Genomic DNA, 18,937 nt, shown 5'->3' on the forward strand with positions numbered 1-18,937 from the left:
GGTCTGAGCATGTTAACTTTAGCATGCTAGCATCGCACCATCGCTAGCATACCAACATTAGCATACTAGCATTTTTTTTTATTGTCATGGGTAGACACATCCAGTATATAAACACTTACCACTATCATGCTCGGTCTGAGCATGCGAACTTTAGCATGCTAGCATCGCACCATTGCTAGCATACCAACATTAGCATACTAGCATTTTTTTTATTGTCATGTGTAGACACATCCAGTATATAAACACTTACCACTGTCATGCTTGGTCTGAGCATGCTACCTTTAGCATGCTAGCATCGCACCATTGCCAGCATACCAACATTAGCATACTAGCATTTTTTTTATTGTCATGTGTAGACACATCCAGTATATAAACACTTACCACTGTCATGCTCGGTCTGAGCATGCTACCTTTAGCATGCTAGCATCGCACCATCGCCAGCATACCAACATTAGCATACTAGCATTTTTTTTATTGTCATGTGTTGACACATCCAGTATATAAACACTTACCACTGTCATGCTCGGTCTGAGCATGCTACCTTTAGCATGCTAGCATCGCACCATTGCCAGCATACCAACATTAGCATACTAGCATTTTTTTATTGTCATGTGTAGACACATCCAGTATATAAACACTTACCACTGTCATGCTTGGTCTGAGCATGCTACCTTTAGCATGCTAGCATCGCACCATTGCAGCATACCAACATTAGCATACTAGCATTTTTTTTTATTGTCATGCCATTGCTAGCATACCAACATTAGCATACTAGCATTTTTTTTATTGTCATGGGTAGACACATCCAGTATATAAACACTTACCACTATCATGCTCGGTCTGAGCATGCTAACTTTAGCATGCTAGCATCGCACCATCGCTAGCATACCAACATTAGCATACTAGCATTTTTTTTATTGTCATGGGTAGACACAGCCAGTATATAAAAATTTACCACTATCATGCTCGATCTGAGCATGCTAAGTTTAGCATGCTAGCATCGTACCATCGCTAGCATACCAACATTAGCATACTAGCATTTTTTTTTATTGTCATGGGTAGACACATCCAGTATATAAACACTTACCACTGTCATGCTTGGTCTGAGCATGCTACCTTTAGCATGCTAGCATCGCACCATTGCCAGCATACCAACATTAGCATACTAGCATTTTTTTTATTGTCATGTGTAGACACATCCAGTATATAAACACTTACCACTGTCATGCTCGATCTGAGCATGCTAAGTTTAGCATGCTAGCATCACACCATCGCTAGCATACTAACATTAGCATACTAGCATTTTTTTATTGTCATGGGTAGACACAGCCAGTATATAAACATTTACCACTATCATGCTCGATCTGAGCATGCTAAGTTTAGCATGCTAGCATCGTACCATCGCTAGCATACCAACATTAGCATACTAGCATTTTTTTTATGGTCATGGGTAGACACAGCTTGTATATAAACACTTACCACTATCATGCTCGATCTGAGCATGCTAACTTTAGCATGCTAGCATCGCACCATCGCTAGCATACCAACATTAGCATACTAGCATTTTTTGCTATTGTCACATTTAGCACTATCATTTAGCATTTAGCACTATCATGCTAGGTATTAGCATGCTAACATTAACATGCTAATTACATCAAAGGGGTGTAGACACATCCAGTATATAAACACTTACCACTGTCATGCTCGGTCTGAGCATGCTACCTTTAGCATGCTAGCATCGCACCATCGCCAGCATACCAACATTAGCATACTAGCATTTTTTTTATTGTCATGTGTTGACACATCCAGTATATAAACACTTACCACTGTCATGCTCGGTCTGAGCATGCTACCTTTAGCATGCTAGCATCGCACCATTGCCAGCATACCAACATTAGCATACTAGCATTTTTTTTATTGTCATGTGTAGACACATCCAGTATATAAACACTTACCACTGTCATGCTTGGTCTGAGCATGCTACCTTTAGCATGCTAGCATCGCACCATTGCCAGCATACCAACATTAGCATACTAGCATTTTTTTTTATTGTCATGCCATTGCTAGCATACCAACATTAGCATACTAGCATTTTTTTTATTGTCATGGGTAGACACATCCAGTATATAAACACTTACCACTATCATGCTCGGTCTGAGCATGCTAACTTTAGCATGCTAGCATCGCACCATCGCTAGCATACCAACATTAGCATACTAGCATTTTTTTTATTGTCATGGGTAGACACAGCCAGTATATAAAAATTTACCACTATCATGCTCGATCTGAGCATGCTAAGTTTAGCATGCTAGCATCGTACCATCGCTAGCATACCAACATTAGCATACTAGCATTTTTTTTTATTGTCATGGGTAGACACATCCAGTATATAAACACTTACCACTGTCATGCTTGGTCTGAGCATGCTACCTTTAGCATGCTAGCATCGCACCATTGCCAGCATACCAACATTAGCATACTAGCATTTTTTTTATTGTCATGTGTAGACACATCCAGTATATAAACACTTACCACTGTCATGCTCGATCTGAGCATGCTAAGTTTAGCATGCTAGCATCACACCATCGCTAGCATACTAACATTAGCATACTAGCATTTTTTTATTGTCATGGGTAGACACAGCCAGTATATAAACATTTACCACTATCATGCTCGATCTGAGCATGCTAAGTTTAGCATGCTAGCATCGTACCATCGCTAGCATACCAACATTAGCATACTAGCATTTTTTTTATGGTCATGGGTAGACACAGCTTGTATATAAACACTTACCACTATCATGCTCGATCTGAGCATGCTAACTTTAGCATGCTAGCATCGCACCATCGCTAGCATACCAACATTAGCATACTAGCATTTTTTGCTATTGTCACATTTAGCACTATCATTTAGCATTTAGCACTATCATGCTAGGTATTAGCATGCTAACATTAACATGCTAATTACATCAAAGGGGTCAATTTCAATCAAATCAATGATTTCCCTCTGCTGGAGAAGAATGCCACTGTTCCCCAGAACAACATAATGCATGTGTTTCTGTGCACTTGTGTTTCAGTGACCTGCTATTCGAGCAACTTTATGCCCGGCTCATGGAGAATGTGGTTGCTAAGGGTGTTTTCCTGGAATCACTGGAGTCCTATATTGTCATGGACCGCCTTGGTCAGCTGCCAACGCCGCTAATGAAGGATCTGTTGGCGCATTATCACTGCAGTGGCTTGATGGACAACCTGGAGAGATGCATTGTGCATCTGGATGTCACAAGACTAGATATACAACAGGTACATTGTTCTTACAAAACCAAATCCACGTCATTCAATTGACATTCGATTTTGTGTCCCTATTGATTCAAGGTCGTTCAAGTGTGTTGGGAAAACCAGCTCTACGATGGTATGATCTACGTGTTCAACAGCGGTATGAATGACTACATTACACCCATGGAGGTAAGTTCACGCCGGACCTGACACAAATATGTCGGGTCGCCAGGGTCCAAAAATGTTCCTCTTCTTTCAGTTCATCCTAAAAGCACCAATATCACCTTTTTGTCCATATAATAAAACAAACAATCAATCAGTCACCTGAAGTCGGATCAATAGGAGGTTAACAGGTTCTCACTGTTTGTTTCAGAAACTTTTTGCTGTAATTGGCCCACCACTTCAGGAGGGGAGGAGCTTAACAGGTTAGTCAGGGTACATTTTTGATTGGTTCAAGAACTTTTGACAGCAGTTTTTGTTCTCTTGTCGTAGCTGAAGAAGTGGTGATGGGAAACAAACTTTTGGTGTACATCAGGTAAGCTGAGATCTGATGATACCATATCGTGTCCACATGCACATCCGATATGAGCACGCAGCTCGGTTCGTGATGATGGACGGCCACTCCAAGAAATGGCTTTATCCATATCCTCCAAAACATGAATGGACTCTTCCTTGGACTTTGTCCCAAGTCCTGTCCGGTCACTTTTATGTGTGAGCTCCCAATTCACAGCAGACATGATCTTGAGTCGCAGGGGCAGGTCTAGACGTAAAAACCAACTGTTTTTAATGTCTAAACTTTTTGTACCTGACTGCTGCGCCCCGCCCTGTTTTTAGCCTTGTTTTAGCTCTGAATTAATGTTTGGATATTGTGTTTTAATGCATCTTTTACTCTGTTTTTACTCAACTCTATTTTTATTTCTTTTTCTCTACTCTGTAGTACTCTGAAAAGCGCTATACAAATAAAATGTATTATTATTATTATTATTATTATTAAAACCTTGCTCCTCATGTCACAACCAGTGTTGGGCATGTAACTTAAAAAAGTAATTACTACAAAAGTAACTAGTTACCAGTAAAAGTAACATTTACATATTAAATTACTTGCCTCTGCTAGGTTTCTGTAGGTTTGAGTTTTTTTCCGGGACATAATATACATTTAGGGCGGCACGGTGGACGAGTGGTTAGCACGCAGACCTCACAGCTAGGAGACTAGGGTTCAATTCAGCGTGGGTTTTCTCCGGGTACTCCGGTTTCCTCCCACATTCCAAAAACATGCTAGGTTAATTAGCCACTCCAAATTATCCATAGGTATGAATGTGAGTGTGAATGGTTGTTTGTCTATATGTGCCCTGTGATTGGCTGGCCACCAGTCCAGGGTGTACCCCGCCTCCCGCCCCAAGACAGCTGGGATAGGCTCCAGCACCCCCCGCGACCCTCGTGAGGAAAAGCGGTAGAAAATGAATGAAAGAATGAATAATGTACATTTGACGTGTACATTTTTAACTTTAACGAGGTTAAAGTAGTATCTGAACTTCCCACTAAGTAAAAGCTGTTATTCCCATGACTGGTCACAAGCAGTCCTTTAGAACGTCTTGTTGCAACAGTTTCACATACGCATTTCTGTTTTTGTATTCAGCTGCTGCCTTGCAGGAAGGGCGTATCCCCTCGGGAACATCCCTGAGGACCTTGTGGTCCAGATCAAGATTCAGGTACCTGCCTGTCTAATATGCAGACCCATTGGTTTGGTTGGGATTTTAGTCCTTTTGGAGAATGCTTGACCTATGTACTGAGTATTAGATGCTTTAGCAACAATGCTTATTTGACAGGATTTTTTTTATATATATACAAAAAATGGACTTATTAAAAGGTATCATCACCTGAAATTACTCCCTCGAAAAAAGGAACAGTCTCGTATTTCGAAGTAAAAGCATGCGTCCTGCATTGAGTGGACTTTGTCCCTCATTACCATGAGAATCAAACTCTGTTGAGGACAGCTTCTCACAGGCTAAACTAGGGGTGGGCAAACTTTTTGACTCGCGAGCCGCATTGATATGACAAAATTTACAGGGGGGGGGCGGGGGGGCAGACTATATATTTTACACGTAACAGTCCACCTGGTATTATTGTATCTGTAAAATTGTCATGCAATCTGCTATTATTATTTATTTTATATTTATATTTAAATATTTGAAAAATAATAAAATATTATAATAATTACAATAAAATTGAAATAATTATTATTATATTATTATTATGTAAAATATGCAAATATAACAATAATATTATATATAATTAATATAATAATTAGCATTAATACAATAATTATAATAATCATAATAGTGCTAATAATAATTATAATAATCTAATAATATAATAATAATAATAATTATTATTATTATTATGTGTTTGTGTCTCTTTTTTCAGGAGCACTTTGTAAACAACAGACCATGTCAAAAAACGAAATTGATAAAACCATCAAAAGGTTGGCTCAGGCCATGATGCCAGGTTGTATGTTGAGTTTAAATGAAATACTTTGGAAAGATTGGGCGGGCCGTATTCAAACACTTGGCGGGCCGGATGTGGCCCCCGGGCCGTAGTTTGCCCACCCCTGGGCTAAGCCAATCAATGCCAGAGTGTCCGATCGCTCGTTCATCAATCGCATTGCCGTTCTGCTTTTCTGGCATCTTTGTTTACACATTTTGCCAGGCTGTGATTATGCTAGCTTAGCTAGAACTAAGATCTGATCTAGCTTCTGGTCTGACGTGTTGATTTTGAAACAAACAAGCAATGCTGTTAGTTGGGTGCTTGTTTTTGCACATATCTCATGTTTGTGTTAGCTTCATTTTTATTGTGAGCATAATTGTGTAGATAGTCATTGCCGGCCAGCTCTCCAAATACCTTTATGTGTGTGTTTTGTCAGGTATTTGAGTTCCTGATTCTTCTCCATACTGCAGAGGCATCATCACACGAGGAGCCCTACCCTTTTATTCACACACTCCTCCATTTTGACACTCGGGAATTCCTAAATGTTCTTGCCATGGTGAGTTTTTAATCTATCGTTATATGTGATCATTTAATGATATGTCTTTTTTTCCATGAGGGTTTACAGTAAAAGTGTCAGCTATTTGGAGTCACTTCTTGTGTCCAATGTTTAGGAAGACCGATTAATTTGCATATCCAAGTAGCACACGCCCACACAGTCTTGGGTTGTCATGAAAAAAAAATTGTGTTGGTCGATAATTGTCATCGATAATCGATTTTGTCTGCATTTTTAGACCATTTTTTCCATGAATGTTATGGCATCATATAAGCCAGTGTGTCCCTCGGCTCACTGTGATTGCTTTTATCTTTCTTTTATTGTTTGTTGTGAGGACCATCAACTCTCTGCTGGGTGTATGATTGTCAGGAACACCTTTAAAATCCATGGGGGAGGGAAGGCTGGAAAGTAGCCAGACATTGTGGCCGCCTGTGTGAAACAAGAGTACGGGGTGTGAAACAAGAGTACGGGGGCCCAAACAAACCACATCCCTCTTATCTGGTTGATATGCCAGAGTTCTTGCTGAAACAGGAGATGGCACATACGTAATAGAACTGTGTGATATTGTATATATGAGCCGATGGCAGATTTATTTGGGTATTTTTTTATTCCTTGCAGACATTTGAGGACTTTAAAAATGACAAACAAGCCATCGAGTACCAGCAGAGGATCGTGGACATCTTACTTCAGGTAAAAGGAGCACGACAATGCCTCAGGGTGGGTGTGCATCACCCCAATGTTCAGTAGAGCATCTTTATCACACTCATTGATATTCAAAGCACTGATAGACCACAATTCATGATTTGCCGGGCTAAAAAAAAAAAAACTTTACCTTTAAGGGTGTTTTTTTGCCACTTTTGTGTTGTATTCTCGTGTTCAACAATGGCAAAGTTTCCGATAATGAGATTTGCGCATTAAGCCTTCTATGGCTATATAAAAACAGAACCTACCAAAAGACAGATTAGACTTGCATCTTTTATCAGGTTTCTACCTGTTTGGGTTCTTTAGTAATCAACCGTAGAATGTAGGTAAGTTGCAGGAAAATATCAGTTCCCAACTACAAAGGTTTAGCTTTTGTGATCTAAATGACTATACCAACATAAACACACAAAAACATCAAACTAATTTATTTACAAATTTAACATCATCAACTATTTACAATTACAGTAAAGTCTCGTTATATCGATATTCTCGGGAGTCGGAAAAAATACCGATATAACCGGACTATCCATATATCCGATCCTGCGCTGAACTGCATTAAAAGTGGGCGGATCTTTGATATGGCATGTCATTTTCTCCTTGAGTTCATGGATTGCGTATCTAGCATGCTTTTGTACTACAATACATTTTGTACTACAGTAAATAAAAATAAACTTACGCTGTAGTGATTATCGGTTACCGGGACATAATTCACCCGGGAACTATCGATAGGGAAGGTGTTGCCACCCGGAGGGGTAGGCGCGAGGGACGGGTGTTTTCCGCTGTGTGTGCTGCACTCTGGTGGTGGAAGTGTGAAAAATAAAGTTGACTGGAAGCAGCCGTTCGCCGTGTTCTTTTTTGGTATTGAAATCCTTAAGCAAAGATTGATTTAAGCTGCTTTTGTATCGATATAAGCAGACCAAATTGGCTGGCGGGAGATGAAAAGTAGTAACCGGATTATCATAATAACCGGGTATCGTACTAACAGAGCTAATTATATCATAAAAGACTAGAAATTTGCCGGGAAATGAAAATAGTATCGTAATAAGTAGTCATTCGTTTTAACCGATATCGATATAACGAGACTTTACTGTTAACTTTACTGCTAAACTGCGTTTGTGCACGCATGCACGTGCGTCTGCTCTACAATTTCCCTGCAATCTGTAACCTTCTGCACGCTACACTCCTCCACGCTCTCTGCGGAGCTCTTACCAAATGCGGTTTTGGAGCTAAAACATGAAAAGTCACCTCTTTTGTTGTGCGTCATCGCCTTTTTATGTCTGATTCCAAAATAAACAAAACCGTTCAAATACATCTTTGGTAGTAAACGCGTTAATCTAGTATGGTCGCGGGTAATCTTGTCACATTGTGACACGTAAACGGCGATGCTATCTGTCAGAAGGAAGTAAACGCAGCAGTGACGGATCATGGGTTTTAGTATTCTTAGAAAACTACTCAACTGTGTACAACTTCCTGTTGTAAATCTTTCCAGTTTGGAGCAAGCCATTTATTACTTTGTCTTTTGTTTGTCATCTAATATTTATTCTTGTTGCCTAGGTGATGGTGGATAACCCAGACTTTACGCCCTCCCAGGTGGGCGGGCTCTTCACCTTTCTGGCTCGCCAGCTATCTAAACCAGACAACACTCTTTTTGTAAACAGGAAGTTATTTGACCAGGTAAGCACTGTTACAATACTATTATGTCTCCATTTTCCCACATGGTTGATTTGATAATTTTACCAACTGTACTGATGTATGATGACCTTGCAAAATGTAACACATATTTGCTGCTTTGGCGGAAGCATCCGTGGGTTGAATTTCAAGTCATCATTTATTTTATTCCCTTCAGGTCCTCGAGTTCCTCTGCAAATCAGATGATGACTCTCGACATACTGAAAGGCAGCAGGTTGGTGGTGGATTTATTAAACCCCCCCCAAAAAATCATGTATTTTTCATTTTTTGACAGAAAATGCATCTCATACATCATGTTGGGTAATCATTTCTAAATAGATTTGATATTTTAAATATGTTTAATAAGTAAGAGGAGCGTATTGATGCTGAATCTAATCTGCTCATTAAAACAATCAATTTTATTGCAAATGTTGATCTGAAATGGGAGGAGAATGTCAAGGTCAGGCCACCAGGAGAGTTTGGAGGGGGAGGAGCTAACCATGTATCAAAAATAGACATTTTTTTGCCATTCACCGGTAGTCCTGGAGGCTGCATGGCGGACGAGTGGTTAGCTAGGAGACCTGAGTTCAATTCCACACCTCGGCCATCTCTGTGTGGAGTTTGCATGTTCTCCCCGTGCATGCGTGGCTTTTCTCCGGGTACTCCGGTTTCCTCCCACATTCCAAAAAACATGCTAGGTTAATTAGCCACTCCAAATTGTCCATAGGTATGAATGTGAGTGTGAATGGTTGTTTGTCTATGTGTGGCCTGTGATTGGCTGGCCATCAGTCCAGGGTGTACCCCGCCTCTCGCCCCAAGACAGCTGGGATAGACTCCAGCACCCACTGCGACCCTTTGTGAGGATAAGCGGTAGAAAATGAATGAATGGTAGTCCTGGAATGTAATCCCCATGGAAATATTGGGAAAAAACAGTGAGTTGTTTACAGTGACATGATGTCAGTAACGCCTGAGCTTTCCTGTTCATGGCTTCCAGGTGCTGCTGCAGCTACTCCAGGTCGGAGGTGTGGTCCAGTTTGATGAAGGAAAACTGCTGACTTTGGCGGACGGAGCTAAATTGTGAGTGGCGGACATAGATGAAAACGTTGGTACATCGAATGAACTGCTTGAAATGTCGTATGTTGGCGACGGTTAGTATGAAAACAATAGAAGCACGACTGCTGGAACCTTGTACAGATAGGTTAGGAACTTTGCCTCACATACGTATCTAAGCTGGAACCAGCTAGAACCACCCACGCCACTGATATACGTACGTAGGCGAGTGGTCCGTGTTCAAGCGCTGAGCTTTGTGATATCTCCCACACATTTGCTGCACTAAAATGTCTCCTACCGGGATAAACCAACTCAAACTTTTCACTGAAAAAAACAGCTCAAGAGCGAACTAAGAGCAGATGTCTGTCTCTTTCAATCCAGTTACCAAATTCTGGAATTTCTATATGAAAAGAAACACATGTATGACAAGACCATTGACTGCTACATGAAAGACCCCCAGAGGAAGGTAACATGCTAACAATAAACTCTAAACTCTAACCAATGAGCATGCAAGTCATGGTAGATGTGTGTGTGTGTGTGTGTGTGTGTGTGTGTGTGTGTATTTACAGAGTGAGATCTTTGCTTACATCCACCAACTGATGTCCACGGCAAGGCCTAAATGTGAGGAGAAACAGCTGGTTAAGAAGAAAACACTGCAATATATCCAGGTCAGCTCGTGCATCCACCATCTTGTGTTTATTATGCTGTGAACTAGGGATGGAAATCGATGAGAATCTACACAAAGGTTAGAAAACGATTGAAAAACATTCCATGCAGTGTTCAAGGAGTACGAGTCCATTCAATTTGATGCTTAACTCATTCAATCCGAGACATTTTTCAAAAGCTGTCCTTTTCAGTACAGGTCATTTTTGATGATTTGGACTGATCTTTCAAGGCACACAGATTATTGTGTTCTTGGATTGTGTAAACATTAGGGATCGACTGATATGGTTTTTTTGGGGGCCGATGCCGATTTTTTTCCATCACACTTAGCCGATGCCCGATTTTACTTGGGCCGCTATTTGTGGCCGATACTGCTTTTGATACCTCACTTTACATGAAAAAATGACCATGATAACAAATATATATATATTCCAGGTCTCATGTTGAAACAAATATTTATTGAAATGTAAACACTGAACACAGTAGGATTCAGCTTTCTTAAACACACATTTAAACGGCATTATCAACTTTAAAAGGAATAAATATCCCACCAAACATTTCTGTTGTAGTTTAAGTTTTATCTAGCATTGACGTGATGACTGCTCCTCCGCAGCGTGACGCCTCCCCCGCCTCCACACACACAAACACATCACACTGACACAATTTAATACGATATATACAACATTTCTCTCGTCATTAAAGTTGGTGTTGTGCACGATAAAGACCTCTCATAAGCAGACTGTATGTAAATCATGCGGTGGAAAAATACATCGGCGAACCCACACTCGTATCGACCGATACAAGGAAAAAAAACACAAATATCGGCCCGATATATCGGTCGATCCTTAATAGACATCATGAAAAAAAAAAAAGTCCATCATAAGGGCACAAAAAAGTCCAAAAGCACAGCAGCAGTTTGAGACGTCTGTTCGCCACTTCATCTTTACCGTGGCCGAGCATGAGTGAATCAGGAGGGGAGCTTCATGTCAGATGACTGATGACATACGACATCGTTTAACTACCGTCACGATTGACTGATAGCTTGCGATAAGAGTAATAGGCACCCCCCCCCCCCCCGACTTGTATCGTCACTGTCCCATTTGTCTTTCAGTGCAAACATGTACCCAGTTTTCCCCTGCGTCATCGACCTGATGTTGTATCTTCACAGGAATTGGTGACGCTCGATGCAAGCAAGTCAGCTGACCTGGTTGTGTGTCACTTTGCTGAAGAAGTGAAGCAAATCATCTCTGAACTTCCTGTAAGGGTTGAATTTGAATGTATTTATTTAAATTTATTTCTGGTAGTCCAGAAGACTTAACTTCAATAAAACATTCATATATATATATATATATATATTTTTTTTGTTTAAACTTAGCCAATGAATGATGATATCAGATTAGCTTGATGATGCTAGTTACCTCCGCCAAGCACAGTATGGAGGTTTGTGTTCAAAATAAATGAAAAAGTTCTCAATGCGTTTGGATGAAATGTTTAAAAATGGTCAGAAATGGGATGTGGAAGCACTGGTGAATGAATTTTGGGAGGTGATCTGGATCACCATCTGAATCCAGGAATTTTTGAATAGGATTCTTTAACATTGCGAGATAGGAACTTTTTTTGGCATTGGCTAATTTCTATGCATCTGAATGCAACCATAATATATTTTCCTTTTTTTTTTACAGGATGGCGAGGTGCTTTTCACATTTGTGACCTGCTTCCTGGAGTCTTGGTATTGCCTGATTTTGTCTTCTATTCTGATCCAAACCTTCATTCCTTGTCAGTCTTTTATGTTTCTTGCATTTCAACCTTCACCTGTGCCGTTTCGCAGGGAGAACCATAATCCGGGGAGCACCCTTCCTCTGGAATACGAGCTCCACAAGCTTCTGTTGGACCTTCAGTGCCGTTTTGCACCACAACAGCTCCTGCACTTCCTTCAGACGTCACGACATTACAGACTGGAGGACGCCATACAAGTATGAAAATAAACATCAAGCTAAAAGGACAACCAGGGTACTGGAATTTCTGGTGTATACGCCGCTACTTTTTTCTTAAATTTATAACCCTGCGGCATATACATCTCCTTTACTTCAGAAATACTGCTAATTGTTTACATACTGTGCCGCTCGCAAGTCAATGAGGAAACGGCGGCTCTTTGTTTAGCAGGAGCCATTAGCTCTAATTCCATTCATTAGCTATAATCATTAGCTTCGCAACCCATTGGAAAGTGTAGGAGGTCAATATGTTCAACATGTTTGACTCATGCTGTCATCTTATAAAGAACACTGATCATATTCATCACACAGTAACTTAACCCTCAAAAGGTGTATCTAAGAAATGTACAAGTACCAGGACTTGAGTTTCAAATGGGGAAAATACATTTTACTAAATACTATATTTACCATAATGCAAGTATTTAGTGTCGCCAGCCGGGGCTCTGCAATGATGTCAGCCTCCCTGTGGTATCTGAGCTTCACTGCATTATGGAGCAATTTAGAATCGCCAATTAACCGAGCATGCATGTTTTCGGAATGTAGGAGGAAACCTTGGTACCCGGAAAAACCCATGCACACACTGGGAGAACACACAGAGGTGTCCAAGCGGGGGAATTGAACAAAAAAAATACATTTCTTAATTTTTAATTTAAACTCACATGAGTACTTGTGTCTTTGTTAGGTTTACCTTTTGAGTGTTAAGTTGCTGTGTAACGAGTTTAGAGTGAGTCAGAATGTTAGTATATTGAGTAATGATCTCCTATAATTTCCAATACATTTACATCTTGTGATTGCCTCCTGCCAAAGGAAGAGCTAGCTGGTCCTCACGGACTCCTGCATGGCACAATAGGACATTTTATGATGTGGACCTGTGCGACTTATAGATATACAAATCAGTTTTGTCCCTCTAAATATAGTCGGTGCTATAATATAGTCCACGCTCTATAATAAGGCTGAAAATGAGCATCATTGCTCCTCTTTAAGTAATTTTGCTTTTCTAATGGCCATCGTTTGGACCTCTGTGTGTCTGCTTAGATGACGGAGAAGTACCACCACAGTGAGGCTACAGGCTACCTACTGGAGAAGAAGGGAGACTTTTATGGAGCTTTTACAGTTTTGTTGGAGGTAAGACGCCATAAGTTGTACCATAAAATGTCAAATGAATGTCCTTATCGTCTGGCACTGTCACTCAAACTCCCGCATCGACTCACTCTCTTTATGGCTTCTATGTCATTATCCTTAGGCATTAAAAGTCAAACTTTCTATACTGACTGCTGACACGAACAGAGGACGGAGTGAAGATGAGGAAGGCGAAGAGTTGACTGTATTGGGCGAAGTCGAGCGTTTGTTGAATGACCTCATCGCTTTGGGTCATCGCAGCTCTCAGAAACTCCAGCAGCCACAAATAAAGGTCATATTTCTTCACATCTTTAACAGCATTTCCATTGGTCACCGATTCCAACACGCGGATTTGATATCTGATGATTAGACCACTATGGATGTTTATCATTGTTGCATTTGTATTTGCATACACCTGGATGATATCAGATATCAGACCGGGCGCCGTCTCTTCTGCATGTAGGTTGACCTCACAACCGGACGTACCATTTTTTTTCTCATTGGGAACATAGCTGTCCCGTTTCCTCTCACGTTCCAAAAACATGCTAGGAACAGGAACCATGCTCGGTAGTGCGGCGGAAAAGTGTTACTGTTGAACCACAACAACACAAACTGTCTTCTTTATTGCTTTATTGAATCTGCTTTTTTTTCAGGAGCTCTGGTTTTCATTATTGGATACATTGATGGCGCCTCAAAGGCAAATGAAAGCGAAACACATGTCTGAAGGTAATCAAGCACACAGCTTCACTCAAAGCAGTTACGGGCTAAATCATACACACGGGGTGGCTTCAATCGCAGGGTATTGCCGTGTAAATAACAAAAAGGCCTGCTTGTCCAACACATTTTACTCCATTGGATGCCTCTCATTTTAGAACAATTGTAGTATTTTCACCTCTCTCCAAGTGTGAGTCCAATGTGTTTATGCATTTTTTCCAGTGTTCAGAGAGCTGACGATGAGAGTTTTCAACAGCATGAGTAGCTTTATTTCCCTGCCTGCCATCATCCAGCTGGTACTGCAGGTGTGTATCTGCGTCTTGCGTTCCAACTTGAATGGAAATGAATGAAATGCTATAGCTACTGAAATGTGTCTGATTGATGAGACGTACAGTACATGCTGAAAGATGTTTTCCTTTGCAAATGTTTTCAATTCAATTTAAGGCCTGTCACAATAACAGATTTTTCTTTTTTTCCCTGTGAATTAAATTGCATAATAATGAGAATATGTAGAGTATTTGCAAACACATTGGCATCGTTTAACACAACAATACAACCATGTAGCAACATTTACAGGTCATAATAAATAAATCATAACAGGTCCCCTGTGATCAATATTATCCCAGCAGGCCTGAAGCTGCTTGCCTCCAAAGCGGAAATGTTACCAATTGAAAGTTTCTTGCTTTAAATTCTCTTTTTGCTTCCATGAAAGATTTCCACTTGTATATGGCTAGCGTTGACCCCCACTCTGTGTCCTACAGGACCCCCTTTATGGAGAGGGACAAGTTGCAGAGATCCACGGTCTTCTTCTTGGGATGCTGGACACTTTCAACTATGAACAGGTACATTCCACATTGTGTGCAGCATTACAGTAACATTACTGACACCTAGTGACCAGTGTAGAATACTACATATTAGGGCTGTGTGATGATATATTGGTATTTCTTTTAAGTACAATATCAAAAACAAGCATATTGTTTGTATCCATATAGACTGGATTTGATGCGGAGGTCTCATGTTCCAAGATAGCTACAGCAGTTCTGTATCTTGTGCGATGATTTTGGTGTTTAATAATAAGTAAAAAATCACAGAGGCACCGCTCTAAGATGGGGACTAGCTACAGTAATGGACTGCTAATTGAACCTGGTGCTTTGTATTGCAGACATTGTTTGAAACAACCACTCGTCTGCTCAACCATGACCTCCACTGGTCGCTGGCTCATCTGCGCACGGCCGTGACCAAGGGACTCCACCCGAGACAGGACTACTGTCACATCTGCATGCAGCAGTACAAGAGATGGCACAACCCAACAGAGGAGATCATCATATTCAGGTAAGGCTGTAGAACATTTGCATGTACTATCTCATACCTTATTTATGGCGCTTCCTTGGTTTCAGACCCAACTGGTAAGTGAAGTTCTACATAGCAAAGCAGGATTCCGTATTTATAAATAACTAGAGCATAGAAAACTTGTTTACCATCTCCTAAATACGCTTTTTAACATGATTAGAGTCCTCTAGAAATGAATAACACCCCTATAATACTTTTATTATTACTGCAGACAAACGCAGCGTAGAAGTTAGATTTTTGCCGGTGACTGATGACATTTTGTGGGTGATCCAAAATTCAATATTAATAGCCTTGTACTACATCCGCATTTCTCAGCCCATTCACGCCATTCCAGCATCAAATCATTCAATGAAGTCAGGACAGAAATTCCCAATTTCTTTCTTCCGGAAACGCAACGCGGTTGATCTAAAGCGGTCTAGCTACTTCAATATTTCTCAACCCATTCCGATCCTTCCAAAGTCGAAATTCTCAACTCATTCTGGACATTTAGGCTCTCTGGTACTTGATGCCGTCATGTTAGCGTTTTTAGCATGCTGACATTAGCATAGTAGGGTTTTTAGCTATTTTCCATGGGTAGACACATACTATATACAGTAAAGTCTCGTTATATCGATATCGGTTAAAACGAATTACTACTTATTACGATACTATTTTCATTTCCCGGCAAATTTCTAGTCTTTTATGATATAATTAGCTCCGTTAGTACGATACACGGTTATTATGATAATCCGGTTACTAGGATGCCCTTTTCATCTCCCGCCAGCCAATTTGGTCTGCTTATATCGATACAAAAGCAGCTTAAATCAATCTTTGCTTAAGGATTTCAATACCAAAAAAGAACACGGCCAACGGCTGCTTCCAGTCAACTTTATTTTTCACACTTCCACCACCAGAGTGCAGCACACACACAGCGGAAAACACCCGTCCCTCGCGCCTACCCCTCCGGGTGGCAACACCTTCCCTATCGATAGTTCCGTGGTGAATTATGTCCCGGTAACCGGTAATCACTACAGTGTAAGTTTATTTTTATTTACTGTAGTACAAAATGTATTGTAGTACAAAAGCATGCTAGATACGCAATCCATGAACTCAAGGAGAAAATTACATGCCATATCAAAGATCCGCCCACTTTTAATGCAGTTCGGCGCAGGATCGGATATATGGATAGTCCGGTTATATCGGTATTTTTTCCGACTCCCGAGAATATCGATATAACGAGACTTTACTGTAAATCAATTAGAACTATCAGGCTAGGTGTTAGCATGATAACATTAGCTGGTTAGCATGTTAACATGTGGCAAAGCAAGGGATAACTGTCCTTCAACTATGACTGCATTAGTTAGAATAAATAAAGTTTTTTTATTAGTTGTGGATGGGGTCCAACCTAATTCATGTCATTTAAATTTGTTTTTAACAGAAGAGCGAAACAGGGGGTTGACTCCATGGGGGAGGGGGCTGGGTCTCTTCCTACTCCTTGGTCGGGGAGTAACATCTCCTGCGGCTTTGAAAATAAGTCTTTGCTTAATGAGTACCGATGTCTGTTTGTGTCTTTCTTGCCAGTTGTGGTCATCCATACCACATCCAGTGCCTGCAGCAGCACGACTGTGGGCTGGGAAGTGCTTCAGAGCAGCAGCAGCAGCAATGGAGTTGCTATAAGTGTTCCACCAGTCACAGTGGAAGAAGCGGACAGTATATCGCAGCCAAGAAAAGCCGCAGCACATCTCTTGCACAGGTTGGTACACAGTGTACAGTAGCCCTGTGCAATACAACGTTCCCTGGATGATTCCTGTTGTTTTTGTTTGCTTTCAGACCCGCCTTTCATTCATGCAACACGATGAAGCTCGTCGAAAGAAGGTAAAGGTGTATCAAATCTTTCAGCAGATGTCTCTAGAAAGAACTTCGACCTAATGAAAATCATACTACAGGAGGTCCTGGGGTTTACAAGCCAGTTCTTTTCCTATGACAGCGATGTACGTCATGTACGGCATAAGTCGCAACTTACACTTACATGAAAGCTAAACTAACTCCTGAGTCACTCGCACTGTAAACACAACACACAAAGAACACATCACATACTGATGAATAGAAACATCTTACTTTTATCTCTGGAAGGGGCGTTGCAAAGTAGGGAGACACAAGGGAAGTACATAGTGGCATCCAGACTGGTGACCACCAAACACAACATGTCGTATAACGAGGCTCACCTATAAAGTTCTTTTAGAACCAGATCCTAATTTTTCACCTTTGACCTTTCTACTCCAGTCGCTGGAGGAGGCAACATTAGACTTTCAACAAGACCAATCATGGGATCAACTACGTTGTTTATACAAAGGACCATCAAGGGTAAGTCAATAATCAGCCATCTCCTCTGGTTCTGCTGGGGGGGGGGGGGGGCATCAGGCTGGTCGACTAACTGTGAGGAGTGGTCATTCCATGGTTTCCACGGTGAGCTATCAACAGAGCACAACAGGAGACCTGAGTTCAATTCCACCCTCGGCCATCTCTGTGTGGAGTTTGCATGTTCTCCCCGTGCATGCGTGGGTTTTCTCCGGGTACTCCGGTTTTCCTCCCACATTCCAAAAACATGCTAGGTTAATTGGTGACTCCAAATTGTCCATAGGTATGAATGTGAGTGTGAATGGTTGTTTGTCTATATGTGCCCTGTGATTGGGAGATAGCCTTGATGATTGATGAAGTAAAGATCTGGATCTACAGTGTCTACTAACTTGCTGATGATGCTTTTTCTCTTCTCCAGTTGTCCATCCTGGCGGAGCTCTCTCACCCTCGTTCCAATGAGAAGGCAGGGATTCTCATTCAGGTTCATCCGGAACAAGACCCTTTCAATCTTAAACTATCACCTCCGCCTCTGTTGGAGGAATAACACCAAGATGAGCAACAACACAGCACACCATGTTGCCACCTCTTAGTGGCAGATGATTCAATACCACCAAGATATCATCCATAAATGATATATTTTAAAAACACAACCAGTTCCATGCCATTCAACGGTTACATTTGTTGATGTAAACATGAGTCTTACATTATAAAATGAAGAAGCCAATTGTATAAAAGTATTCTCGGGTCCCCAGCCACGAGAAACTTTCAATGATTTTTTTTTTTTATTAAAAAAAGCAACATATATTAGTTGTTGCATGTTTCATACAAGCAGTGACTAGTCCCACTTTGTTCAACAGTCCTTGACTGTGTATGATTTTTTTTATATATATATAAAAAATATACCGACCTCTCGGACTTCATGCACGACACGCTTCTTTTGGCAGCTCCTCCACAAAATAGCAGCTCTCTTTTGCGCGCCAACTGAATGTTGTGTGCTGCAATTAAATGCGTCCGAATGGAAACAGCGGTCAGGC

At 40.9% G+C, this 18,937-nt stretch overlaps 1 protein-coding gene across 1 annotated transcript in view; it reads left to right on the forward strand.

Annotated features, from left to right (window-relative positions):
* The window catches only part of vps8 (VPS8 subunit of CORVET complex), a 31,589-nt gene extending 12,858 nt beyond the window's left edge, over positions 1-18,731 (forward strand). The window contains exons 21-45 of the mRNA XM_058056647.2: positions 3,077-3,299; positions 3,372-3,461; positions 3,646-3,697; positions 3,765-3,807; positions 4,909-4,981; positions 6,193-6,312; positions 6,928-6,999; positions 8,566-8,685; positions 8,858-8,914; positions 9,674-9,756; positions 10,111-10,195; positions 10,299-10,397; positions 11,561-11,650; positions 12,075-12,121; positions 12,221-12,365; positions 13,419-13,508; positions 13,627-13,794; positions 14,156-14,228; positions 14,439-14,521; positions 14,978-15,058; positions 15,379-15,548; positions 17,127-17,298; positions 17,376-17,420; positions 17,829-17,909; positions 18,322-18,731. Of these exons, the coding sequence (XP_057912630.2) occupies positions 3,077-3,299; positions 3,372-3,461; positions 3,646-3,697; positions 3,765-3,807; positions 4,909-4,981; positions 6,193-6,312; positions 6,928-6,999; positions 8,566-8,685; positions 8,858-8,914; positions 9,674-9,756; positions 10,111-10,195; positions 10,299-10,397; positions 11,561-11,650; positions 12,075-12,121; positions 12,221-12,365; positions 13,419-13,508; positions 13,627-13,794; positions 14,156-14,228; positions 14,439-14,521; positions 14,978-15,058; positions 15,379-15,548; positions 17,127-17,298; positions 17,376-17,420; positions 17,829-17,909; positions 18,322-18,447 (2,488 nt within the window). The 3' untranslated portion in view covers positions 18,448-18,731. The remainder of the gene's footprint in view (positions 1-3,076; positions 3,300-3,371; positions 3,462-3,645; positions 3,698-3,764; positions 3,808-4,908; positions 4,982-6,192; positions 6,313-6,927; positions 7,000-8,565; positions 8,686-8,857; positions 8,915-9,673; positions 9,757-10,110; positions 10,196-10,298; positions 10,398-11,560; positions 11,651-12,074; positions 12,122-12,220; positions 12,366-13,418; positions 13,509-13,626; positions 13,795-14,155; positions 14,229-14,438; positions 14,522-14,977; positions 15,059-15,378; positions 15,549-17,126; positions 17,299-17,375; positions 17,421-17,828; positions 17,910-18,321) is intronic.
* The last annotated feature ends 206 nt before the right edge of the window (positions 18,732-18,937 follow it).

Source organism: Doryrhamphus excisus, linkage group LG19, assembly GCF_037039965.1.
Source record: "Doryrhamphus excisus strain RoL-2023G ecotype Guam linkage group LG19, RoL_Dexc_Guam_v1.1, whole genome shotgun sequence".
NCBI classification, from domain to species: domain Eukaryota; kingdom Metazoa; phylum Chordata; class Actinopteri; order Syngnathiformes; family Syngnathidae; genus Doryrhamphus; species Doryrhamphus excisus.